The sequence below is a fragment of the Eleutherodactylus coqui genome, chromosome 1, assembly GCF_035609145.1.
Source record: "Eleutherodactylus coqui strain aEleCoq1 chromosome 1, aEleCoq1.hap1, whole genome shotgun sequence".
Classification (NCBI taxonomy): domain Eukaryota; kingdom Metazoa; phylum Chordata; class Amphibia; order Anura; family Eleutherodactylidae; genus Eleutherodactylus; species Eleutherodactylus coqui.
Genome location: NC_089837.1, coordinates 200,692,514 through 200,719,229, shown reverse-complemented (window position 1 = coordinate 200,719,229; position 26,716 = coordinate 200,692,514). Strand labels below are relative to the sequence as shown.

At 46.4% G+C, this 26,716-nt stretch overlaps 1 protein-coding gene across 2 annotated transcripts in view; it reads right to left on the bottom strand.

The window, feature by feature from the left end:
• Positions 1 to 26,716, bottom strand: part of C1H6orf118 (chromosome 1 C6orf118 homolog) — a 53,755-nt gene that overhangs the window by 14,266 nt on the left and 12,773 nt on the right. For both annotated transcript variants that reach the window (XM_066590706.1, XM_066590696.1), the window contains 4 exons: positions 24,140 to 24,199; positions 23,916 to 24,040; positions 16,609 to 16,673; positions 11,277 to 11,473 (listed from right to left, as the gene is read on the bottom strand). In XM_066590706.1, coding sequence (XP_066446803.1) covers positions 11,277 to 11,473; positions 16,609 to 16,673; positions 23,916 to 24,040; positions 24,140 to 24,199 — 447 coding nt within the window. The remainder of the gene's footprint in view (positions 1 to 11,276; positions 11,474 to 16,608; positions 16,674 to 23,915; positions 24,041 to 24,139; positions 24,200 to 26,716) is intronic.

The following is a 26,716-nucleotide window of genomic DNA, read 5'->3' as shown; positions in this document are numbered from 1 at the left end:
CACTTGGGCTCTCCTGTCCACCCATATCACATCTTGTATCCAAGATACAGGTTGGTCAACAGAGTACTAGAGCCTCCATGGCCACCCGTATTATATATTGTATCTAAGCTAGAAGCCGTACTACAGGGTACTAGGACCTACACAATGACCCATATCACATTTTGTATCCAAGCTAGAGGTGGTACAACAGGGTACTAGGACATCTTTCCCCACCTGTACCACACCTTTTATCCAAGCTAGAGGTGGTACGAAAGGGTACTAGGGCCTCCATGCCCAACTGTATCACTTCTTGTATCTAACCTAGAGGCGATCCATGCCCCTTATCCAATATCATATCTTTTATCCAAGCTAAACGCGGTACAACGGGTTACTAAGACCTCGATGCCAACTCGTATCAGATTGTGTACCCAAGCTAGAGGCGGTACTACAGGTTATTACGTCATCCATGCCGTCTTACCCCGTATCACATTTTGTATCTCAGCTAGAGTCAGTACAACAAGGTACTAGGACATGCATGCCCAACCGCATCACATCTTCAATCCAAGCTAGAGGTGGTTCAACAGGGTATTAGGCCCGCCTTGCCAACCCACATCACATCTTGTATCCAAGCTAGAGGCGGTATGTCTGAGTACTAGGGTCTCCATTCCCACCCGTATTACATTTAGTATCCAAGCTAGAGGCGGTACAACAGGGTACTACAGCATCCTTGCCCGCCTGTATCACATTTTGCATCCAAGCTAGAGGTGGTACAACAGGGTACTAGAGCCTCCATGCCTGCCTGTATCACATCTTGTATCCAAGCTAGAAGCAGTACAACAGGGTACTAGAGCCTCCATGCCTACCCGCATCATATCTTGTATACAAGCTAGAGGCAATACAACAGGGTACTAGAGCCTCCATGCTCCCCGTATCACATCTTCTATCCAAGCTAGAGGTGGTACAACAGGGTACTAGAGCCTCCATGCTCCCCGTATCACATCTTGTATCCAAGCTAGAGGTGGTACAACAGGATACTTGAGACTCCATGCCTGCCTGCATCACATCTCGTATCCAAGCTAGAGGCATTACGCAGGGTACTAGCGCCTCTATGCCCACCCATATCACATCATGTATCCAAGCTAGAAGCGGTACAACAGGGAACTAGAGCCTCCATGCTCCCCGTGTCCCATCTTGTATACAAGCTAAAGGCGGTACAACAGGGTACTAGAGCCTCCATGCCCACCTGTTTCACATCTTGTATACAAGCTAGAGGTGGCACAACAGGGTACTAGAGCCTCCATGCCCACCTGTATAACATCTTGTATCCAAGCTAGAGGTGGTACAACAGGGTACTAGAGCCTCCATGCTCCCAGTATCACATCTTGTATCCAAGCTAGAGGTGGTATAATAGTATACTTGAGCCTCTATGCCTGCCTGCATCACATCTCGTATCCAAGCTAGAGGCATTACGCATGGTACTAGCGCCTCTATGCCACCCATATCACATCATGTATCCAAGCTAGAGGCGGTACAACAGGGTACAAGCACCTCTATGCCCACTAGTATCACAACTTGTATCCAAGCTAGAGGCGGTACTACAGGGTACTAGAGCATCCATGCCCACCCATATCACATCTTGTATCCAAGCTAGAGGCGGTACAACAGGGTATTGGAGCCTCCATGCCCACCTGTATAACATCTTGTATCCGAGCTAGAAGCGGTACAACAGGGTACTAGAGCTTCCATGCTCCACGTATCACATCTTGTATACAAGCTAGAGGCGGTACAACAGGGTACTAGAGCCTCCATGCCTACTGGCATCACATCTTGTATACAAGCTAGAGGCGGTACAACAGGGTACTAGAGCCTCCATGCTCCCCGTATCACATCTTGTATCCAAGCCAGAGGTGGTATAATAGGATACTTGAGCCTCTATGCCTGCCTGCATCACATCTCGTATCCAAGCTAGAGGCATTACGCAGGGTACTAGCGCCTCTATGCCACCCATATCACATCATGTATCCAAGCTAGAGGCAGTACAACAGGGTACAAGCACCTCTATGCCCACTAGTATCACATCTTGTATCCAAGCTAGAGGCGGTACTACAGGGTACTAGAGCATCCATGCCCACCCATATCACATCTTGTATCCAAGCTAGAGGCGGTACAACAGGGTATTGGAGCCTCCATGCCCACCTGTATAACATCTTGTATCCAAGCTAGAGGTGGTACAACAGGGTACTAGAGCCTCCTTGCCCGCCTGTATCACATCTTGTATCCAAGCTAGAAGCGGTACAACAGGGTACTAGAGCCTCCATGCCTACCCGCATCACATCTTGTATACAAGCTAGAGGCGGTACAACAGAGTACTAGAGACTCCATGCTCCCCATATCACATCTTGTATCCAAGCTGGAGGTGGTATAATAGGATACTTGAGCCTCTATGCCTGCCTGCATCACATCTCGTATCCAAGCTAGAGGCATTCCGCAGGGTACTAGCGCCTCTATGCCACCCATATCACATGATGTATCCAAGCTAGAGGCAGTACAACAGGGTACAAGCACCTCTATGCCCACTAGTATCACATCTTGTATCCAAGCTAGAAGCGGTACTACAGGGTACTAGAGCATCCATGCCCACCCATATCACATCTTGTATCCAAGCTAGAGGCGGTACAACAGGGTATTGGAGCCTCCATGCCCACCTGTATAACATCTTGTATCCAAGCTAGAGGTGGTACAACAGGGTACTAGAGCCTCCTTGCCCGCCTGTATCACATCTTGTATCCAAGCTAGAAGCGGTACAACAGGGTACTAGAGCCTCCATGCCTACCCGCATCACATCTTGTATACAAGCTAGAGGCGGTACAACAGGGTACTAGAGACTCCATGCTCCCCGTATCACATCTTCTATCCAAGCTAGAGGCAGTACAACAGGGTACTAAAGCCTCCATGGCTGCCTGTATCACATCTTGTATCCAAGCTAGAAGCAGTACAACAGGGAACTAGAGCCTCCATGCTCCCCGTATCACATCTTGTATACAAGCTAGAGGCGGTACAACAGGGTACTAGAGCCTTCATGCCCACCTGTTTCACATCTTGTATACAAGCTAGAGGTGGTACAACAGGGTACTAGAGCCTCCATGCCCACCTGTTTCACATCTTGTATACAAGCTAGAGGCAGTACAACAGAGTACTAGAGACTCCATGCCTGCTCGTATCACATCTTGTATCCAAGCTAGAGGTGGTACAACAGGGTACTAGAGCCTCCATGCCCACCTGTTTCACATCTTGTATACAAGCTAGAGGCAGTACAACAGAGTACTAGAGCCTCCATGCTCCCGGTATCACATCTTGTATCCAAGCTAGAGACGGTACAACAGGGTACTAGAGCCTCTATGCCTGCTCGTATCACATCTTGTATCCAGGCTAGAGGCGGTACAACAGGGTACTAGAGCCTCTATGCCTGCTCGTATCACATCTTGTATCCAGGCTAGAGGAGGTACAACAGGGTACTAGAGTCTTCCTACAAGGGGTCAGTTTTCTGCAATAAATTACCCTAAATAAATGACAGAGAAAATTTCATCCGATTCCGACCACTCCTTCTAGGGGAGGGATTGTTTTACAATGAGCCGTCTTGTTTTTCTGAACTAAACCCCAATTTTGATAGCCTCTGTGGGTATTGTAGTGCGCCCATTCCATTTATTACTTTAGTTGCCCGTCTTTATACCCGCTCAAGCTGAGTCACAATCCACATCTCTGGGGCAGATTTTCAATGAGGTTCTGCAGATTTTACCTCTTCAGTTGAAGGGTTTCTTCAGATGGGCACAAGCACAAATACGCTGGTGGCTGCAGAGTATTTCAGTATGGACCTGTCAAAAGTCATTTTTATGTTCAAAAGTCACACTATTGCATGCAAAATAAACCATCAGAAGGGTCGGTCCTGCCCGATGTATCCCTGCACGTATAAAAAGTATGTGCGAGAAAGAGCAAGAATCAGGCTAGTGTAACGAGACCCTTACACTGAATGGCTTTGTGTTCTCACATTTTACCATTGTGGTTTTCACACCAACAAAACGTTCTGTAATCATAACCAAAAAAGCACAAAAGGGTGAAATCATCTGTAGATCTGTGTCAAAAATATACCAAATACTGGGGGTTTTCATGCAACTTCACAACAAAATCTGCTACATGTGAACGGCTCCTCATACTCAGCTTACAACCTGAGTGAGCGGAATGCGAGTGTCAGCATCAGTGAGAATAGACTGACACCTGCTGTATGGTAAGGGGAAGGGGACTTTTTTTATTACATACTTTGTCAGAATCAGGCCGGCTTCACACGGGCATCAACACATTTATGCACACATTTGCGTAATGGGCATTGTGTTTTTGCGCTAGCCTGTGCATGCTTAAGGCCCAATGTCCATGGACGGATTTCTGGACCGGGCGATCCTAGCAACCGAACGAATACCATATAGAGCGGCCCTCTATTAGGCTTTACACACACAGGTGAATTTGCGAAAACCCGATCAATTTCACCCCTATTGTTTGTGCTTTTCACATCAGTTTTTGTCCATTTTTGCCGTTTTAAATGCAAGTGTCATCCGAGTGTAAACCGTTTTTCATGTGTGTGAAAAAAAAGGAAGACGGCCAAAGTGATGTAATGTAAAACTCCTACGAAAGTCAATGGGTGTGTGGAAAAGAATGGAGAGCACATGCCTGCCATACGAGTTCATTACGTTTTTATTATTGCACCCGTTGACCTGAATGGGTGATTCAGATCTCAGAATCGCACCAGACTCGCACATGCTCCAATATTCTAACACGGACACACATTAAGGGTGGCTTCATATGAGTGTATGCGCAAAGGTGTATACTTGAGTGCAGCGTATTTCCTAGATGAAGGAGGTCGATTTGTGCATGCATCAGCACATTTCACTGTACTTTTTGCACACGCATTGCAAGGTTTTTTGCGCGTGGACAGTTTTTCTTTCAGACATTCTCATAAATCTCCCCCAATATTATACGGGCTTTTATGATTTTGGTGATACCGTATTTTTCGGTATCACTCGGCAGGTCGCAGATAACAAATAGCTCCTTGTGCAGTTTTCTAGAGACTCTTCTCATGTTCTCTGCTTGCCTTATTACATTTTTTCTCATAAACTAATCTGGTATTCCTTCTTCTCTCCCGTCAGGAACCAGCACTGCTGTGACACCCAGGCCCAGCGCCCGACTTACCATCAGCGGGTTCAGGTTCCATCAGGTACTGGGTAGGGGCGGCTTCGGCGAGGTAAGTCTTACACTCTCATCATAATCAGATATATGATCCCACCCGTAATCTTATAGTGGAGATATTCGGTACGTTCCCCCCCATTAGCCATTTTAGTGTGTGAGATGAAGAACTGAAATACTTATTTTGCATTTTTTTCCCTTAGGTTGTCCTGGTATCTGTCAGTCGCCGAAACATCTACAAGGCTGTCAAGATCATCAACAAGATGGACAACAGAGAAGAACTACAGCGTGAGAAACGACTTCTCCTGGCGACTAGAGATTGCCCGTTCTTCTGTCATCTCAGTGCTACACTACAGACTCAGGTATACACAGGGGTCTTCCTGCTCCGGTCACCTGTTCCATTATAGGGGACGGATCAGAAAACATGTTTCTTAGGGCGGATTCACACGGGCGAGCAATAGTCGCGTCTGAAATTCTTGTGCGTGACTTGCATTGCACAGGAAGTGAACACTTTGTCCGTGTCCTGGGTGATGTGCAGCAGTCCGTACATCTGCGTGTTCTATTCGCATGTGAGACTCAGCCGAAAATAGAACATGCTGCGATTTTTAATTTTCACAACATTGCTGCGAGAGAAAAATCGCCCACGTAAATAAACCCATTGAGAAGAATGGGTTCTATTTTCGTACAAGTTTTGTGTGTCTTTCAATGCACAAAACGTGCGCGATTTTATCGCCCATGTGAATGAGCCCTTACTATAATATTGTGCTTTGTATTACAGGAGCACGCCTTCTTCGTCATGGAGTACCTGTCCGGTGGAAGCCTTCATACCCTAATCCAGGTGTCCGGGAATCTGAATCGTCCTACTATAGAGTGAGTAACGGATTATGGGGTACTGGCGGATCAGGTATGTCAGAGGTAAGATGACATTTTGTTTTCCAGCAGTAATCCAGAATAATACTAAACGGTTTCCTCTCTTCTTTAGGTTCTTCACAGCGGAGCTGATTTGCGGCCTCCAGTTTCTCCACCAACATGGCATGATCCATCGGTAAGAGGAACAGGATTTAGGTTGTCGTTGTGTCGGGTATTTCGGCTTAGCTTTATGTACTTGAATGGGGCTGAGCAGCAATACCAGATACAGCCATAGACAGGAGAGGCGCCTTATTTTAAAAAGGATTCTCCTTTCATTGCAGAGACATCAAGCCAGAAAACATCATGCTGGATAGAGATGGGCACATCCGAATAATCGACCTGGGTCTGGCGCAAGACGGTCTGACCGCGTCCAGCAAGATCTATGGAAGAGCAGGAACATTCTGCTACATGGCCCCAGAGATGGTCCTGAAAAAAGCCTACACCGTAGCAGTGGACTGGTGGAGTATGGGCATCGTGGTGTCCAAAATGGCAACTGGACATTCACCATTCTTTTCTAGCCATCAGGAAGAGATCGTCCACAAGTCCATCACCTCCGACAAGCCAGAATTTCCAGCGGGGCTGGATGCAGACCTGAAAGACCTGATGAAACAGCTGCTATGCAAGAACCCAGAGAGGCGCCTGGGAGTGATGGGGAACATCAGAAGCCACCCATTTTTCGAAGCCATGTGCTGGGAGGAACTGGAACAGAGGAGAATAGTGCCACCATTTAAGCCTTTCCCTGTAAGTGAAGACATGCTGAATGTTATATATCCATGCCAAGTGTCTAGAAGAATAGAAGAAGAGGAGGGAAGAGAAAATATTATAGATTTTTATATCATTGTTCATTTCCTTCTCTTGCAGCACGTTGTAGGTACCGATTATCAGGATGGGCCAATAGATGCAGCAGCTCTTCACCCTGTGTCTGACTTCACATTTCTGGCACCTAGTTGGACACAGTAGGATGACCCATGCTTCCAGCCCCGCAGCTCGTGCCTCCTCTGCCCACCGCCTGTGTACAGCCGGACTACGACTCTCCATTCTGCCATCGAGACGGAACTCACCGACTGCGCCCGTGACATCGGATGGATAGAAGGTGAGTATCTGTATGGGCATTTGATCCAGGGACTGATTTCCTATTCTGTATTTGGAATCAGGAAGGAATGTTTTTCCCCTCACACCAGAACAAATTGGCGCATGTCTTAAAGGGTTTTTTTCTTTCCTTCCTCTGGATCAATACAACTGCCCTTCATCACCCCAATTCGGCAACTTCCCAAATATTTAGTCCCTTTGTTGGGACAAATAAGTCAGACATTGATTCAGGGATGGTTCTGGCTGCTGTGCGTGGAGTCGGGAAGGAATTTTTCCTCATGTGAAGCTGAATTGGCAAATGGCTCAATGAGGTTTTTTCTCCTTCCCCTGGATTAATTTATTACAATAAGTGATCCAGGGAACTTGTCTGACTGTCCTCAGTGGAGTCGGGAAGGAATTTTTCCCCCTTACAGGGTTTTTCGCCTTCCCCTGAATCAATGAAAGTCATTGGATGTAACATATCCTTGACTTTTATTCAAAATATTCATCAAAAAATCCTCATTAATAAAATTGTAAATCAATAAAGTTCTCTATTTTCACCCTGATATCTTTGTGTCTCTTGTTTTATTTCCATAGTATCCTTATATAGCTGCTTGTATTATTTGGGCTCTCTAGTCTGGTTGTATCTACTCAGCGATTTCAGTACTGAGAATATCATTGGACTAGAAGTACATGTAATACAGAGCAGCAGATTTAGGAGGGAATTAGTGAGGGAATGGGGGGACAGCTGAGTATAAAAGACTCCCGGACTCAGCGGCCCCTCTCCTATGAGACCGTGATCTTACTTTAAGGTGCTCATAGGATCTGACGGGTTTCCTTTAATATGCAGGTACAAATTGCCTATGGCAGCGCTGCTACGGGAAGCTTTCCTGCTCCACCGCCTGGCAGCTTTAGGCTGAATTCACATGAGCTATTTTTTGCACCAATTTTGCCGCGATAAAACGCTGCTGAAAAGATAGGGCGAAAATACCCTAATGCTGGTTTCACATGGCCGAGCTAGATACGAAGCCATGAAACTCATCCTAACATATTACACTCGGAATGTGCGATGTACCTGCAGATGCGAGACGTTTCACACAAGAATGCCTCCATCACTTCAGTACAGCTGCGATCCAGAACTGCCCATATGCAATATATTGACAGAGTATAAACAGCGTAGCATACGCAGGCCATACAAGTGTATATGGCTCACCCTGCTTACGTATGCAGAGAAATACAGCATGCTGCGTTTTTTTCTTGTCCGTAACTATACGCAGTGTCTATATACCAGTGTGCATGGATCAATGAAAGTTCATTGACTCCATGCACCGAGTATCATGCGTGCATGCAACGCGATGAAAACACGGGTGTGGACACAAACCCTAAGATAGATAAAATTCTTGGAAAAATGGCTTGTAGGACTTTTTGCAGTCACCATACGAGTCTAGAGAAGAGAGCTGTAATAATGGTACTCTGTTTAACTGATGTATGGAAAGTGCTGGGACTAATGTATAAGGACATAGAGTTACATAGAATATCCATGTCTAGAAGACGGAAAGTGATGACAAGAAAGAGCGCCTTCAAGCAGCCTGTCAAGACTCTACACTTTGGCACTACGAACAAGCTGGGGGAGAGATTGCCTTTTGGGTTCATCGCAGGATCCTGGTGGAAATATTTCAGCAGTGTGGACAATATTATGGATTTTCAAATGTGAAAAAAAAAGTTTTTCCAGCTAACTACCTGTCCCCGCTTTTTGGACACATAAATACAGGTGTGCACAGATTTACCAGTAGGTGGCAGTACAGGTGGTAGGTGAACCACCAGGTGACGTGACATGAAGAAGGTTAATGCCCAGCACAGATGACGTCTAAGGCAGGGTTCACACAGAGCGGATTTGCCGCTGTTTTTCCGTTGCGGTTTTGCCACAGAAGAACTGCTTCTGTGGCAAAACTGCTTCAGAGGTTAATTTGGGCTTGTGGATTTTCGTGCGGAAAAATTTGCAAGCGTTTTTTTCCGCAGCGCTTTTTTACTTTTTGCCGCGTATTTTGGTGCGCATTTGGCTGCGTCCATAGAGGTCTATGAACAAAAAAGCGCCGCGGAAAAGACAGTAGAATGAACATGCAGCATCGTTGAAAACCGCACCGCAGTTGCATTTCCGTACTGCTTCTGTGCGGAAAAAATCCGCACTGTGAGAACAGCTTTTTGGCAAAACTCATTTGTGCTGCATTGCACTGCAAACGCAGCGGTTTTGCCGCAGTGCGGATATGCAACGGCAATCCGCGGCAAAACCGTACTGTGTGAACCCAGCCTAAAGCTGACATGGTGACAGAAAATACCTCCACAATGACGCTCGTTGCAGTTTACAAGATGGAGCTTGATGCAATGTAGTAGACTGGGTAGTGCCAAAAATAATACCACCAATGTAAAACTTAATGCAGTTCAAGGGCCTGGCACAGTTTAATAGGTAATGCCAAATAATTCCAGAATTATAAAACCTGCCAGCAAGGCCTTTAATTAAAGGGGTTTTCCAGTACTCTAATAATGATGACAATTGGGGACCCCCAGCACTCAGCTGAATGAAGTGGAAGCAGCGGGGGCTTGACTGAGCGCTGCGACCTCTTCACTGCATACCAGACACAGCGCTGTACATTGTATAGCCTCACCTAACAGAGCCTCTTTTTGTCATCCATGTTTTAGCCTCCCCTCAGAGATCTGCTTGCACCTTCTAAGACATTGCCCACCAGAACCCTTTCCCAACTTCTCTCCCTCCTGTCCCATGACCCCCAGAACGCATACCCCCTTCAGTGCATGCATCTCATCTGTACAATTAACAGGCGAGAATCCTGATAGTGAAAACAAAACCTCTGAAGGGAAGATTTACATGTTCATGTGAATCCGCCCTTACCACTGGAAACAGCGATTTTCGATGACATGCATTCTGTGTACACACGGCCACCGACAGGGCACTGAGGGAGAAATCGCTCACTAGTCGGAGTTGTTTGGTTTTTAGCTCATCCAAAAATGAGCAACCGGCCCGTGTAAACAGGAATCATTCAATCTTTGCAGGAGGCCAGAAGAGAGGTACACACCACCTCCATTCACTGCACTAACATCACCTTTGTATGAAAGCACAGTTGCTGGGAGGACTTTCGGGAACTTATGTGTCAGACAGTTGTCCCGTGTAAAGGTACCTTTAGGCCTCTTTCACACGGGCGACAGCGATATCGCTGCGAGAAAATCAGTTGTGTTCTGTGCGATATCGCTCCGTTTCCTCACAGCGATATTGTGATTATGTGTAGGTACAAAGTTGCGTGCCGTGCTACAAAGTAATGCGACTTTGTGGGGGTTTTTGGGGGGAGGGGGTTGAAATATAAGAGCACTAAAATAAGCCCTATATGCCTTTAAAAACAAGCAAACAATACCTCACCTAACAGGCGCAGTCCGCTCCGCTGAACTACTTCTCTGCAGCTCCGGCGCACTTGCTTGTAGTTTTCAGCCAGCGTTTTCTGTTCAGAAGTTTAAAATCACTGCCAATCACTGCAGCGCTCGATGAACCAATCTCAGCTATCGCATTGAATGGCTGTGATTGGTTAATCGAGCGCTGCAGTGATTGGCTGAGCTGTGGCACTCGAGAACCAATAGCGCTGCAGTGATTGGCTGAGCTGTGGCACTCGAGAACCAATCAGAGCCAGCACTTCCTGGAGGCAGGGTTTTTTAACCCCTGAACAGGAAACACTGGCTGAAAACTACAAGCAAGTGCGCCAGAGCTGCAGAGAAGTAGTTCAGCGGAGCGGACTGTGCCTGTTAGGTGATGTATTGTTTGTTTTTTTATTTAAAGGCAGATAGGGCTTAGCTTAGTGCTCAAACAGTAGGACTTCCTACTGTAAAAGTTGCATCGCACCACACAAAAACTGCGAAAGGGTCCATAGGGAAACTTGGGCTACAAAACAACGCAAATGTGAATGAACCTATCGCAAAGCATGGGCTTCACATACATGTGATTTGTAGCACTGTCGCAAGAAAATCACACGATTTTGTCACCCATGTGAAAGCGACCTTATTCCTTTGTCCTGAAAGAGTTAAATTACCTGCATATCTTTAATGTATTGTTCCGTAGCCTTAGCATTTAAGGCATGGGTCAGGTTTTGTTTAATATTTTCCTCCAAAGCCTTCACTTCCATCAGTGTTTTCAGTACTTCATTTCTCTTTGCCACAAATGCCTCCGTCCCGTTTGTATGACACTGCTCAGCGGCTGGATCTGGATCTCTTGAATATAACTGAGGGGCTATATGTAGCAAAAAAGAGAATGTACTTATTCAAAGACAAACAGAAACATACTGAGCTACATAAAATGACAGAGCAATAAATAACTATTTAAAGGTGCGCCCTCTGAAGAAGACGCACAGCAGGAAAATTTGACTCTTTTCAGAATCCTGAGCGTGTGCTCTCTCATAGACTTGTATAGAAGAGCGTGCGCAATGGACTCTGAAAATAGTCCGAATACTTCAGAGGATGACACTGCTGGATCATGGAAGCGGATGAGTGTAAAAGATACATCAACCGCCTCCCTATCACGTTCCCTAACAGCACCATGACTTTGTGACAGGTTTCCTTCAGAGTCACAATAGAGATATTAGTAACTCAGCCATTATTGTACCACAATTACAAGACACTTTTGGAATCAATGATTAAAAGGATCCTGCATTAGTTAATGGGTATAGATCAATTTGCCCAAAAACAATCAATTGTACACCACACAACGCCATAGTCCTCTTAAGGCAAGGGTTTTTATTCTACTCACAAGATATTGTCTCATAGACTTTCTATTGAGTCTATCTTCCGCTAGCAAGCAGAGAGATTGCACGTTTACTGCTTATACTGCTTAGTTCTTGCAATCGGTGGAGGTCTGAGCATCTGGACCGCCCTCAAGATCAAAGCGTTTGACATATCAAAAGATTCTTAACAGTACAGTTACACTATAAACAAGTTTGGTGATATTTTCTATGTCACTATACATATTATAAAATAATCCTAAAATCTTGCAGATTCTACTTGAGCCACTAAGGCTTAACATAGTCTGATATTTCCTGTTCTGTAGAGAAAACTGTTCAGTAGTCCTCTCATTGCCATCACAGGCAGGATTACAATGAAAAGTAACACCTGTATTAAGATAACACAGGATCCGCTATTTACACTAGGTGATGGTCACAGCTTACCTCCTCTCCCCGTGACCTCTGCACAGGTCACAGAAAATACCTAGAACAGTCACCTACAGAAGTCAATGAGTCTCCTGCTGTCTATTGTTTCCTATGGTCCATGTGGTTGTTGTAAAGCATCTCTCTAAAATAAAATCTTTAGAATAAATACATTGACAACTAGAAAATAAAAACATTAGAAAATAAATACTTTTCATGATGTAATTTTATTTAGAAAAAATACAGTTGATACATTCCCTTTAACCTTTTCCAATCCAATTTGTATCCTGGTTTTCCTAGGGGGCTTACTCTTTTCCTGCCGCTAAACAATGGCACTATCTACTGGCTAAAGCCAGTACTGCATAAGGTGACACGTTGGATAGGCTCCGACAGCAGAGAGACTGGCAATCTACAGTAAGAGAACCCCAACGGACGTTTTCGAACATCGGAGCTGTACAGCCTTAAATCATAATGTCTTCAGAGGTCAGACAGTGGATTGGAAAGGGTTAAGAGGACCATGTCTTTGGCTAATGCACTATTGATGGTTGGCGATTATTTTACAGCGTACATCAGCTGTCTTGTAATATATGAATGCTTAGTTTGGTTAATTCTTGCATTGTCAATTAGTTAGTTTTGTCTGTTTAATTACATCACATTTATAGTGATTAAATATAGATCAAATATTGAGCAAATATTGATACAGTATCTAAAAATTAAAAACTTGAGCCATTGAAGGGCAGAAGAATGAGGATGTGAGAAAGCTGAACTCCTCCCCTATAGAAGAGATTGCATCACCATCCTTTTCCACACAATCTTTTACCCCCCCCCCCTAAAAACATCAGCTCCAGACCCTACATCAGCGTTGGAGCATTATGAGGGGTCTATCCCGGAGCCTGATTTGGGGATCTGCTGCGGCCGTGGTCTTCCGCAGGACAAACACAGGGATGGCCCTCAGACACCTGCAGCATCTCTCTTCAGCAAACCACCACTCCTCTCCACTACTGCTGTGGTCAATGAGTCCTAGGGCTTCTCCATGCCATGTGTGCAGGGTACCGGCCCTGGGACTTGTGCTGCCACTGCTACCAGTGGAGCGGTCAATTTTGTGACACTGCCCCGGGCGCTAGCTCCAACACCAAAAAGTGGGACTGGGAATTCAGGAGTACCTGAGTGATCTCTGCAGCCTCCCCTTCACTGGCCCTGGTGAGTGTCTGCACATATTACCATCACTGTTCACAGGGCCATAGGGGACTGTACCGCAGTATACAATGGGCAACTATATACAAGTACAAAATACAAGCATTACCACATATTCTCTGTCTTTCTTTTGGAGAACTAAATCTGGACTGACTATTTGTGCTTTTGCGTTAAAGGGAACCTGCCCTAATTTTTTATAAACTGCTTGGCTATATGCTATATGCACATATTGGCTATATGCTATATGCACATATTGGCTATACTATATGCACATATTGGCTATATGCTATATGCACATATTGGCTATACTATATGCACATATTGGCTATATGCTATATGCACATATTGGCTATACTATATGCACATATTGGCTATATGCACTTTAATATCAGAGAACTTTTGCTCACAATACAAATTTAGAGTTGAAAAGGAAACCTTATACTTTGCCTCCACCTTGTGGGCAACTATTGTACAGGTTTGGTTTTTGATGTCCTATGTACAATTCACCTAATATTTCTCAGGAGTCTGGCTCCTATTGTTCTAAGGATCCTCAGTATTGAGGGACTGTAATGTTAATATTTCTTTAACTGGCCACATGTGTGGTGATGGAGCTCCTTACCATCCTACAAAGTTATCTTCAGCTCCATCAACTATATTCCTACTTCAAGCAGTAGTTTAAGACAGTCCTAATGCCTACTACAGGTGAATGGCCATTTGTCTTCATTTGTCTTTCTTCCCTTCTGTGCACGATCATTTGAAAGTGGACGGAAACCAACAGAACAAGAGTAGAGATGAGCGAACGTACTCGGTAAGGGCGATTTCGCAATCGAGCACCGCGATTTTCGAGTACTTCACTACTCGGGTGAAAAGTACTCGGGTGCGCTGTGGGTGAGCGGGGGGTTGCAGAGGGGAGTGGGGGGGGAGAGGGAGAGAGAGAGGGCTCCCCCCTGTTCCCCGCTGCTACCCCCCACTCCCCTCTGCAACCTCCCGCCCCACAGCGCACCCGAGTACTTTTCACCCGAGTAGTGAAGTACTCGAAAATCGCTGTGCTCGATTGCGAAATCGCCCTTACCGAGTACGTTCGCTCATCTCTAAACAAGAGCTTTCCATTCAGTTCCATCACTTATTGACTATAATGTAGCAAAATGAAAAAACAGGAAGGTTTTTTTTTGTTGCTTACTAGAGATGAGCGAGTATACTCGCTAAAAGCAATTGCTCGAGCGAGCATTGCCTTTAGCGAGTACCTGCCCGGTCGAGACTGCAGGTTCGGGTGCCGGTGTGGGGGAGCGGTGAGTAGCAGCTGTCAGCTGGAGGGATCGGGGGGAGAGAGGGAGAGAGAGATCTCCCCTCCGTTCCGCCTCACTCTCCCCCGCAGCTCCGTGCCTGCTGCTGGCACCCGAACCTGCAGTCTCAAGCGGGGGAGATACTCGCTAAAGGCAATGCTCGCTTGAGCAATTGCCTTTAGCGAGTATACTCGCTCATCTATATTGCTTAGCTTTACTTATCAGACTGCGCTATTGTGAGGATGTACCATTGCCCCGGCCCCCCTTGCACAGAGGAGCGGTATACAGCCACAGTGTGAAGCCGGTCTTACAAATGCTCACAAGAGTTGTGCCTTGCCAAGTGCAATATAATGCTGTCCAAGGTTCTTTTTAAGCATATAACTGATAACACTTTTCTTTTTTTTATGCAGCCACTAAGATTGACAGTTCTCTACCCATGACAGTAGATAGCTTGAAAACTGTCAATCATGATGGGTGGGGGAGCAGCAGCTCATGAATAACCGTGACTCGTCTCTGGCGGCGCGCTGCAGGATCAGGTTATATTCACATCAGGGTTTTGCTTTTTGTTCTGTAAGTCGGATCCATTCTTAGATTCTACTGATTATAATGGGTCAGTCCTACTTCCTAGGCTCTGAACGGACCATCCGTCAAAATGTGAACAGAACCTAGAAGAATACATTCTAATTAACACTAAAACCGCTGAAACCAACCTGTCTGTCACTCCTCTATGCAGTGAGAGCAGCAGAGCGGAGATGACAGGATCCCCTTAGAGAGGGACTATACTAGTTCTGTTAGCATTTGACTTGGATATATGATCTTAATAACATTTGTAAGACATTTAGTAAGAGGGCTTTGCTTCTGTTTTGTATAAAGTTCCTTTTGAACTTCACGCACTCATCCAGTTGGGAATCGTTGTTTCTATGTTCAATCCGTACATCACTTCTTAGCAAATGGTGTAGAGCCTGTATATGGGGAGGGGGCTGCAGCCGTCTTATTAGCGGTTCCATGCCCTGGAGACAGAGGCTGCCTCAGCTTGTATGACAGAGCGTGCGCACGGGATTCGGAAGTGTCAGATTTTCCTGCGCCATGCGATCTTCTGTGCTGGATATTGGGAGGGGGTAACTATAAAAAAACACATCACCCGGCTCTGACACATCCCCTACCAACTCCATAACTGGTGCTGCAGGGAGGTGACAGGTTCCCCATAACTGCAAACAGTATTAAAATACTTGTTACTTGAGTAAGCTGGATTTAAATATCTGTAAGGCCTTATTCAGACGGCAGTATTTTCTGTTCATGTGCTGGCCATAGCAGCACACAGACTTATCATGGCCTATTCACACGGGTGACCAATGGTCCATGTGAAAAAAAAGCTGCATGTACTACTGTGATTTGTATCACAGACAGGAATAGCGCATACCACGTCCGCTGTCCCAGAATTCACGGCCGTCTGAGGGTGACTAACCACTAGCGTTTTTTTCTGCTGTGAATTTGCTGCTATTTTTTCTTCCAATTGTCAATGGGACTTTCTAATGTTAAAAACGCAAAGTTGCGTCACGTTGCGGTTTTAACATTAGGAAGTCCCATTGACAATTGGAAGAAAAAATAGCAGCAAATTCACAGCAGAAAAAAAAACTCTAGTGGGTAGTCACCCTGAATTGGGCCTAAGGAACAGAGGGGATTCAATAAAAGCTATGGTTTTTCTGCATGAAAAAGAATATTGTGCCTCTTTTATATCAGAGACTTACGTGTATCAGAGACGGGTTGAATAATGAAGGCATTGGTCAGCTCTGTCTTCAAATCATTTCTAAGTCTGAAGATATAAAGCAAGACTGGATTATAGTAAATATCTGCATGAAGACGAAATAAAGAAAATCTTCAATGTAATAGTAACCTAGAGGGAATGTATCATCACAAAATGTGTATTTTCACATACAAATCCTTTTTACATTTGGTTGTTTTCTTTTATGCTTCAATGTCTTCCAGTACAGGGCACTATTGGAGGCCTCATTAGGGCTTGTTTTTATTGTACGAGTTGCCATTTGTAATGGCACCACTTTGAGGTACATATAATGTATTGTTTGACTTATCACTTCTATGAGGGTGGGGTAGGAAACACTAAACAAAACAGAAATTCCACCATTTTTTTCTACTGCATTCACCATACAGTATGCAGACTTATCCACACAAGCGTATATATATATTACCATCTGATGCATTGGATTCCAATGCATCAGATCACACAGGCGTATTCCTGCAATGTAAAAATGCCCGGCCGGGTAGGAAAGATAGACCTGGAACTATCTTCCTGGCCGGACTACAGTCACTGCCATAGACTCCAATGGGAGCCAATGACAGCGGCTGGAGAAGGCAGGTAGGAGGGAGTTTAGCAACGTGACTGCTGAACTTCCTCCCTCTTCTCTTCTCCTCTCCATCCCTTGTTGCTGTTTGTAATGGGAGTGGCGTGGCTAAGCTTATCCCCGCCTCACCCCCTCCCATTGCTGGCTGCAAACAGGGGGTGTGAGCTTAGCTCCGTCCGTGTGCCCCACCCCATCCCACTGCAAACAGCTGAAGGGGAGGAGAGAGAAGGTGAGCAGGAAGGAAGGGGGAGACAGCTTAGCAAAGCTAAGCAGTCTTACCCTGACGGACGGCATATACGCTGAACCCATGCATCACATGGTAGTATATATCGGCTGGCCATGAAAACGCCGGCCTATATGCGTTTGTGTGAATAAGTCCTTAGAGGGAATGTATCTTTAGAACATGTTTATTTTCACATAAAAATCATTTTTACATTTGTTTATTTTTTTCTGCCTTTCATCCTTCAATGTTTTCCAGTACAGCGCACTATTGGAGGACCATATTAAGGCTTGATGTTTATTGTATGAGTTGCCAATTGTAATGACACCACTTCGAGGTACATATAATGTATGGTTTAACTTATCAATTCTTTGAGGGCAGGGTAAAAAAAAACAAAAACAAACCACCATTTTTTTCTACTGCATTCACCGTACAGTATGACTGATATGTTAACTTTTTTCTGAGGTTCAATCCGATTTTAGCAATACCAAATTTATAGTTTTTTAGGCAGGGAGAGTGTTAGGAGTTAGTGTAGGCTTCAAGAACCCCAACGGTCCTTTCTAGGGCCACTTCTATCCGTGTGCAGTACTGTCCAGGCTGCTGTTAGCAGTGTTGCATATTTTTTTTTCTCAAAACCGGCTGTGCAGAGCATTGCACCCGGCATTAATACTACAGGGATAGAATTGTGTAGGCAGGGCCAGAAGACATACATTATTCATTGAATAGACGCAGTGTGGGTGTTCCTTGTAAAAAGCAGGGAAAAAATTCTATTTGGCCTGCCTCTGACAGTACTCAGGGCTCTGTGTACGTGTGTGCTGTGCGCTGAACGTTCAGAAAAAATCAGACGCAGTCAGCTACGTTTTACCGCAGGCGTGTGGCAATTTTTTTCCTGCATGGGAAATCCCTGATCTGCTGTAGGTAGCGAATTACTTTGCATCACTGCAGTTCTGGGACAAATTGGCAGGGCCACAACACAGTTATTAAACTTAGTATTCATTGAATACACGCAGTGTGGGTGTTCCTTGTAAAAAGCAGGGAAAAATTCTATTTCGCCTGCCTCTTACAGTACTCAGGGCTCTGTGTACGTGTGTGCTGTGCGCTGAACGTTCAGAAAAAATCAGACGCAACCAGCTACGGTTGAGTGCAGCCTTGCGCCAATTTCTTTCCTGCCTGGGAAATACCTGCTCTGCCACAGTTAGTAACTCTGCAACAGTAAAGTTCTGTGACAGTTTTGCAGGGCCGCAACACAGTTATTAAACTTAGTAGTATTCATTGAATACACGCAGTGTGGCTTGTTCTTTGAAAAACAAGGGAAAAAATTGTATTTTGGCTGCAGGCTTGCGCCACTTTCTTTCCTGCCTGGGAAATCAAATCACTGGTAATACACCATGCTGAGGGGTAGGGGTAGGCCTATAGGACGTGGACGCGGGCGAGGACGCGGAGGGGCCCAAGTCAGGGTGTGGGCACAGGCCGAGCCAGTGTGGTGGCCAGGGGTAGAGGCAGGGCCAGACCGAATAATCCACCAACTGTTTCCCAAAGCGCCCCCTCGCGCCATGCCACCCTGCACAGGTCAAGGTGCTCAAAGGTCTGGCAGTTTTTCACAGAGACGCCTGATGACCGACGAACAGTGGTGTGCAACCTTTGTCGCGCCAAGATCAGCTGGGGAGGCACCACCAACAGCATGCGCAGGCATATGATGGCCAAGCACCCCACAAGGTGGGACGATGCCCGTTCACCGCCTCCGGTTTGCACCACTGCCTCTCCCCCTGTGCCCCAACCTGCCACTGAGATCCAACCCCCCTCTGAGGACACAGGCACTACCGTCTCCTGGCCTGCACCCACACCCTCACCTCTGCTGTCCTCGGCCCCATCCAGCAATGTCTCTCAGCGTAGCGTCCAGACGTCGCTAGCGCCACAGTTTGAGCGCAAGCGCAAGTACGACGCCACGCACCCGCACGCTCAAGCGTTAAACGTGCACATTGCAAAATTGATCAGCCTAGAGATGCTGCAGTATAGGCTTGTGGAAACGGAGGCTTTCAAAAGCATGATGGCGGCGGCGGCCCCGCGCTACTCGGTTCCCAGTCGCCACTACTTTTCCCGATGTGCCGTCCCAGGCCTGCACGACCACGTCTCCCGCAACATTGTACGCGCCCTCACCAACGCGGTTAATGCCAAGGTCCACTTAACAACAGACACGTGGACAAGCACAGGCGGGCAGGGCCACTATATCTCCCTGACGGCACATTGGGTGAATTTAGTGGAGGCTGGGACAGAGTCAGAGCCTGGGACTGCTCACGTCCTACCCACCCCCAGAATTGCGGGCCACAGCTCGGTGGTGGTATCTGCGGCGGTGTATGCTTCCTCCACTAAAGCACCTTCCTCCTCCTCCTCCTCCAATGCAACCTCTGTCTCGCAATCAAGATGTGTCAGCAGCACGTCGCCAGCAGTCGGTGTAACGCGGCGTGGCAGCACAGCGGTGGGCAAGCATCAGCAGGCCGTGCTGAAACTACTCAGCTTAGGAGAGAAGAGGCACACGGCCCACGAACTGCTGCAGGGTCTGACAGAGCAGACCGACCGCTGGCTTGCGCCGCTGAGCCTCCAACCGGGCATGGTCGCGTGTGACAACGGCCGTAAGCTGGTGGCGGCTCTGCAGCTCGGCAGCCCCACGCACGTGCCATGCCTGGCCCATGTGTTTAATTTGGTGGTTCAGCGCTTTCTGAAAAGCTATCCCCACTTGTCATACCTGCTCGGAAAGGTGCGCCAGCTCTGCGCACATTTCCGCAAATCCCACACGCACGCTGCCACCCTGCGGACACTGCAACATCGGTTTAATCTGCCAGTGCACCGACTGCTGTGCGACGTGCCCACACAGTGGAACTCTACGCTCCACATGTTGGCCAGACTCTATGAGCAGCGTAGAGCTATAGTGGAATACCAACTCCAACTTGCGCGGCGCAGTGGGAGTCAGCCTCCTCAATTATTTACAGAAGAGTGGCCCTGGTTGGCAGCCATCTGCCAGGTCCTTGGAAAATTTGAGGAGTCTACCCAGGTGGTGAGCGGCGATGCTGCAATCATTAGCGTCACCATTCCTCTGCTATGCATCTTGAGAAGTTCCCTGCAAAGCATAAAGGCAGACGCTTTGCGCTCGGAAACAGAGCCGGGGGAAGACAGTATGTCGCTGGATAGTCAGAGCACCCTCCTGTCTATATCTCAGCGCGTTCAGGAGGAGGAGGAGGAGCATGAGGAGGATGAGGAGGAGGGGGAAGAGACAGCTTGGCCCACTGCTGACGGTACCCATGCTGCTTGCCTGTCATCATTTCAGCGTGTATGGCCTGAGGAGGAGGAGGAGGAGGAGGAGGATCCTGAAAGTGATCTTCCTAGTGAAGACAGCCATGTGTTGCGTACAGGTACCCTGGCACACATGGCTGACTTCATGTTAGGATGCCTTTCTCGTGACCCTCGCGTTACACGCATTCTGGCCACTACGGATTACTGGGTGTACACACTGCTCGACCCACGGTATAAGGAGAGCCTTTGCACTCTCATTCCCGAAGAGGAAAGGGGTTCGAGAATGATGCTATACCACAGGGCGCTGGTGGACAAACTGATGGTAAACTTCCCATCGGACAGCGCTAGTGGCAGAAGGCGCAGTTCCGAGGGCCAGGTAGCAGGGGAGGCACAGAGATCAGGCAGCATGTACAGCGCAGGCAGGGGAACATTCTCCAAGGCCTTTGCCAGCTTTATGGCTCCCCAGCAAGACTGTGTCACCGCTCCCCAGTCACGGCTGAGTCGGCGGGAGCACTGTAAAAGGATGGTGAGGGAGTACGTAGCCGATCGCACGACCGTCCTCCGTGACGCCTCTGCCCCCTACAACTACTGGGTGTCGAAGCTGGACACGTGGCCTGAACTCGCGCTGTATGCCCTGGAGGTGCTTGCTTGTCCTGCGGCTAGCGTCTTGTCAGAGAGTGTGTTTAGTGTGGCTGGGGGAATCATCACGGATAAGCGTACCCACCTGTCAACCGACAGTGCCGACAGGCTTACACTCATCAAGATGAACAAAGCCTGGATTTCCCCAGACTTCTCTTCTGCACCAGCGGACAGCAGCGATACCTAAGCAATACATATTATGCACCCGCGGATGGAAGCATCGTTCTCTCTCACCATCCAAAACGGGGACATTTCTGCTTCATCAATCTGTGTATAATATTCCTCCTCCTCCTCCTCCTGCTCCTCCTCCTGAAACCTCACGTAATCACGCCGAACGGGCAATTTTTCTTAGGGCCACAAGGCTCACTCATATAATTTTTCTAAACAATTTTTATACGTTTCAATGCTCTTAAAAGCGTTGAAAGTTTAACTTGAACCAATTTTTCGTTAAACTGGGCTGCCTCCAGGCCTAGTTACCACTTAAGCCACATTAACCAAAGCGATTAATAGGTTTCACCTGCCATCTTGGTTGGGCATGGGCAATTTTTCTGAGGTACATTAGTACTGTTGGTACACCAATTTTTGTGGGCCCTCGCCTACAGTGTAATCCAATTAATTTTTTGCCCACCTGCATTACAGCTGACGTTACATCAGCTGTGTTGGGCACTGCAATGGGATATATTTATGTACCGCCGGTGGGTTCCAGGGAGCCACCCATGCCGTGGGTCCACACGGAGTTGTAACTACATGTGTCCACTTCTAAAGAGCCCCAGTCTGACTGGGGCATGCAGTGTGGGCCGAAGCCCACTTGCATTAAACATGACATTACCTCAGCTGTGATGGGCAATGCAATGGGATATATTTATGTACCACCGGTGGCTTCCTGGCACCCACCCATGCTGTGGGTCCACAGGGAATTATAAATGCATCTGTTTCCACTTGTAAATAACCCCAGTCTGACTGGGGCATGCAGTGTGGGCCGAAGCCCACCTGCATTAAGCACGACATTACTACCTCAGCTGTGTTGGGCAATGCAATGGGATATTTTTGTGTATCGCCGGTGGGTTCCAGGGAGCCACCCATGCTGTCGGTCGACAGGGACTTCACAATAGGGAGTTGTACCTGCCTGTGTCTATGAATTAAAAAGACCTGTCTGACTGGGGCATGCAGAGACACCTTGACAGAATGAATAGTGTGTGGCACATAGGTTCCCCATTGCTATGCCCACGTGTGCAGCTCCTGATGGCGGTGGCACAGGATTCTATTTCTCATTGCTTCTGTACAGCATTGTGGGCTATCGCCCCGCCCCTTTTAAAGAGGGTCGCTGCCTAGCCGTGCCAACCCTCTGCAGTGTGTGCCTGCGGTTCCTCGTCATGGCAGACGCACTTCTAAATAGACATGAGGGTGGTGTGGCATGAGGGCAGCTGAAGGCTGCGCAGGGACACTTTGGTGTGCGCTGTGGGGGGGAGGGGGGGCGGTTGGGCAGCATGTAACCCAGGAGAAGTGTCAGTGGAGTGTCATGCAGGCAGTGATTGTGCTTTGTTGGAGGTAGTGTGGTGCTTAGCAAAGGTATGCCATGCTAATGAGGGCTTTTCAGAAGTAAAAGTTGTTGGGAGGGGGGGGGGGGGCACTCTTGCCGCTATTGTGGCTTAATAGTGGGACCTGTGAACTTGAGATGCAGCCCAACACGTAGCCCCTCGCCTGCCCTATCCGTTGCTGTGTCGTTCCCATCACTTTCTTGAATTGCCCAGATTTTCACACATGAAAACCTTAGCGAGCATCGGCGAAATACAAAAATGCTCGGGTCGCCCATTGACTTCAATGGGGTTCGTTATTCGAAACGAACCCTCGAGCATCGCGAAAAGTTCGTTCCGAGTAACGAGCACCCGAGCATTTTGGTGCTCGCTCATCTCTAGGTGATACCAAATTTATATTGTTTTATCTTTTACAATATTTGCACAATGACAACTTTTTATTTTTGAATTAAAAAAAATTGTATTTGCATCTCCACATTCCAAGACGGAACTGCATGAGGTCTTGATTCTTGCAGGACAAGTTGTAGTTTGCATTGAATTTATTTGGAGTACGTCCAACTTTTTGATGGTGTTTTTTATGGCGTTTTTTTTTGGAGGTTGATGAATAAAAAGATGCAATTCTGGCTTTTTTTTTTTCAAATTGCTTTTATGCTGTTCACCATCAGGATACATTATGTAATATGTTCATATGATTATTAACACAGCAATACGTATCATACTATGAAGTGCATTATTTCCATATAAATGTTTTTTTTGCGATGCATTTTTTTATATTAAACTTAAACTTTTTTTCTACACCTGAGACTTGAAGATGTGATTCGCTCGCTGTTATACTACACTGCACTACTTATGTAATGCAATGTAATAGTATGCCTTTGACAAACTCTCCTAGTAGACCCAGCCATTCTGAGTTTATTTTACAAATCAAAAATGATATTAGATTTATTCTTATAATGTGGGGAAAAAAAACATAAAAATGCTTTTGGCTTGTAGAATGTCACATTGCTACTCACTGGTCATTGCACTCTAAGGCAATAAAAGCCTGTTGTTCGAGTTCCCTCACGTTCTGCATGACTTCCTCTACATTCTGTTTTGTCACAGGTCGTTTCTTCATGCCAGCAATTTCAGAGACTAGAATCTAAATTATTGAGAAACAGAGTTTTTTTGTGGAAAATACATTTTGAAACAAGACTGATTTTTGGTTTTTCTGTAGTGGATATAGTCTAACAGCCATTACCTCGTGTTGTGGTGAAGACTGGGCATCCAACAAGTGGTCAACATATAAATCGTAACCAGCCTAAGAAAAGGAGAGAGCATAATAATAGCAAAACAATTCAATGGAAAGCAAAATAGAACTTATATTTACGATAAGGTGAAAAGACTCTATTGGCAATAATATTATACTTATAAGCACAATGTAATATGTTTATGCAAATTCTTAATTTCTTTTCTCCGTTATTTTACCTCCATGATGTCAAGTCACAAGGTCATGCAGGAGTATCTGTCCCTCATGTACCATACACCAGATTTATCAAGCAGTCACACGAGGTTGGATGTGGCCTTGTGGTCTGCATCAATGAATAATAGCACAATGGGAAACAACGCTGTATGGCTGGGTTCACACGGGGCCGAATTGCGAGCGAAATGTCAACAGCGCACATGCCTGCCTCCAAACCCGCATCATTTGGTGTGGTTTTTGAAGTGGGTTTCACCGCAAGTTACTGTGCGGAATTCATCCCATCATTGAGAAGAAGTGAGTTCCGCAGCCGTGAGTTCCGCAGTGGAAACGGCGATACAATTGTCATGTTGTGGATTTAAATTCCGCGCCGCAAAAAAGTTTCCGCACAAGTTTTGTGCTGATTATTTCTGCAGTGTTGGGCAGAGATTTTTCACAATCTCGTCCACTTTGCTGCTACTGTAAATGCAGCGGAATTTCCGTGCGGAGGGAATTCCACCTGCGTGAACCCAGTCTAAGGCGGCAGTTCAAAAACATGCTTTCTCTTCAACTTCCAGTAATAAAGACTCACACCATTTGCTTTTTCCTTTTGCTTTTTATGCGACATAATGTTACATAACATCATACTTTCATGTTTTCTCCAGTGCACAAAGTCTTTCACACCAAGCCTGGGATCATTTCAGAGGCCGATCAGCAGAGTAGACCACATAGCACTGCGACGCATCTGTTTTACCCCACCGATCGGCCTCTGAAATGATCCCAGGCTCCGTGTGAAAGACTTTGTACACTGGAGAAAACATGAAAGTATGATGTTATATAAACCTTACGTCTCGTAAAAAGCAAAAGGAGAACGCGAACCGTGTTGTCTACCACTTTGTAAGTAGAGAAGTAGAGGAAAATCTTCATAAACCAGGTTGGTTCAACTGTAAATCACTGCCCACTATTATCTCTGACACAGCTGAGTTGGGAAAAGGTTGTGTAGGACTTCTTCAACACAGTGTGATGCTTGGGCTGAAGGCCACATTGCTCAATGTATTGGTTTTTAATGGTGTTTAATTTACAGGACAGTGTATAAATGTTTTATGGAAAATGCCATCTAGGCAGATCTCCTAACAGTCCCAAATTCAACAAGGCAGACCAGATTTGCTATTTAGAAAGACACAGTTAGGACTCAAGTCCATGGGTGGGTCGAATTAAGCATGTGGGAGCCCGCAGCGAAAACCGACCCTGCCTGCGGCCGAGGACACTGCTTACCTTTTATTTTCTTTACTGCAGATGTGTGCGTAAGCACAGTCCGGAGCGTCGCTGCACATGCGCAGGGGAGTTTTTTCTTAAAAGCACCTGCGTTCTGGCGGAATCCGCGGGCCATCCGCAATTGAATTACGGACGGGCCGTGGATCGGATGGCTTCCATTGACTTCAAAGCCGTACATATGGAAACCGCACTGAAATGGAGCATGCTGTGATTTGTTTTGCAGGCCAAGAGGTCCGCAAAACAAATTTGCATGCTTAAATTCCTGTGCGGATGCCCATGCTTCCCTATGGGCAGCTTGATTTGCGCAAATCAGATCCACCCATGGACATTGGGCCTAACAGTCTGAATCTGCAAAAGGAAGATGGGTGCAAAAGCAAGATCTGATATGTCATCATCTTCTCACAGACACATCTTATATATATATATATATATAGATATAGATATATATAGATATATATTAGAGATGAACGAGCGTACGAGCACAGCTTTTTCCGAGTAACTGACTACTCAGACGAAAAGATTTGGGGGGCGCCGGGGGTGAGCGGGGGGTTGCAGAGGGGAGTGGGGGGGGGGGGAGAGAGAGCTCCCCCCTGTTCCCCATTGCTACCCCCCGAATCTTTTCGTCTGAGTAGTCAGTTACTCGGAAAAAGCCGTGCTCGAGTGCAAAAACACGCGAAGTGAGTACGCTCGCTCATCTCTAATATATATTCATATCCCGACCATTGAAACTGATAATATGGCTCAGCTCTAACAGCGTGGACTTACACAAAGCATTGTTTTGCCTTTATCCCATGAGTGCTCCTATGGTGATGTACTTGCTAGCATTTTGTCCTTTCAGCCATACTATCTAACAAGACCATAACGGGCTTGTTAGATAGTATGGCTGAAAGCTCCACTGGAAAGGCAAAACTTATCCAAAAGTGAAGTTTTGCTGTGAAGCTACAAACTGTAGCTGAAGAAATCTGGCAGTGTACATCATGCTATTTCATATTGTGATCCTCTATACTGTATATAGGGATAAAACAATTGGAATTGGTATAACGTGTGTGAGGTCCCACTATAGAAAAATGCTGCAGGCAACGTAACTTAAAATACAATGTGGTC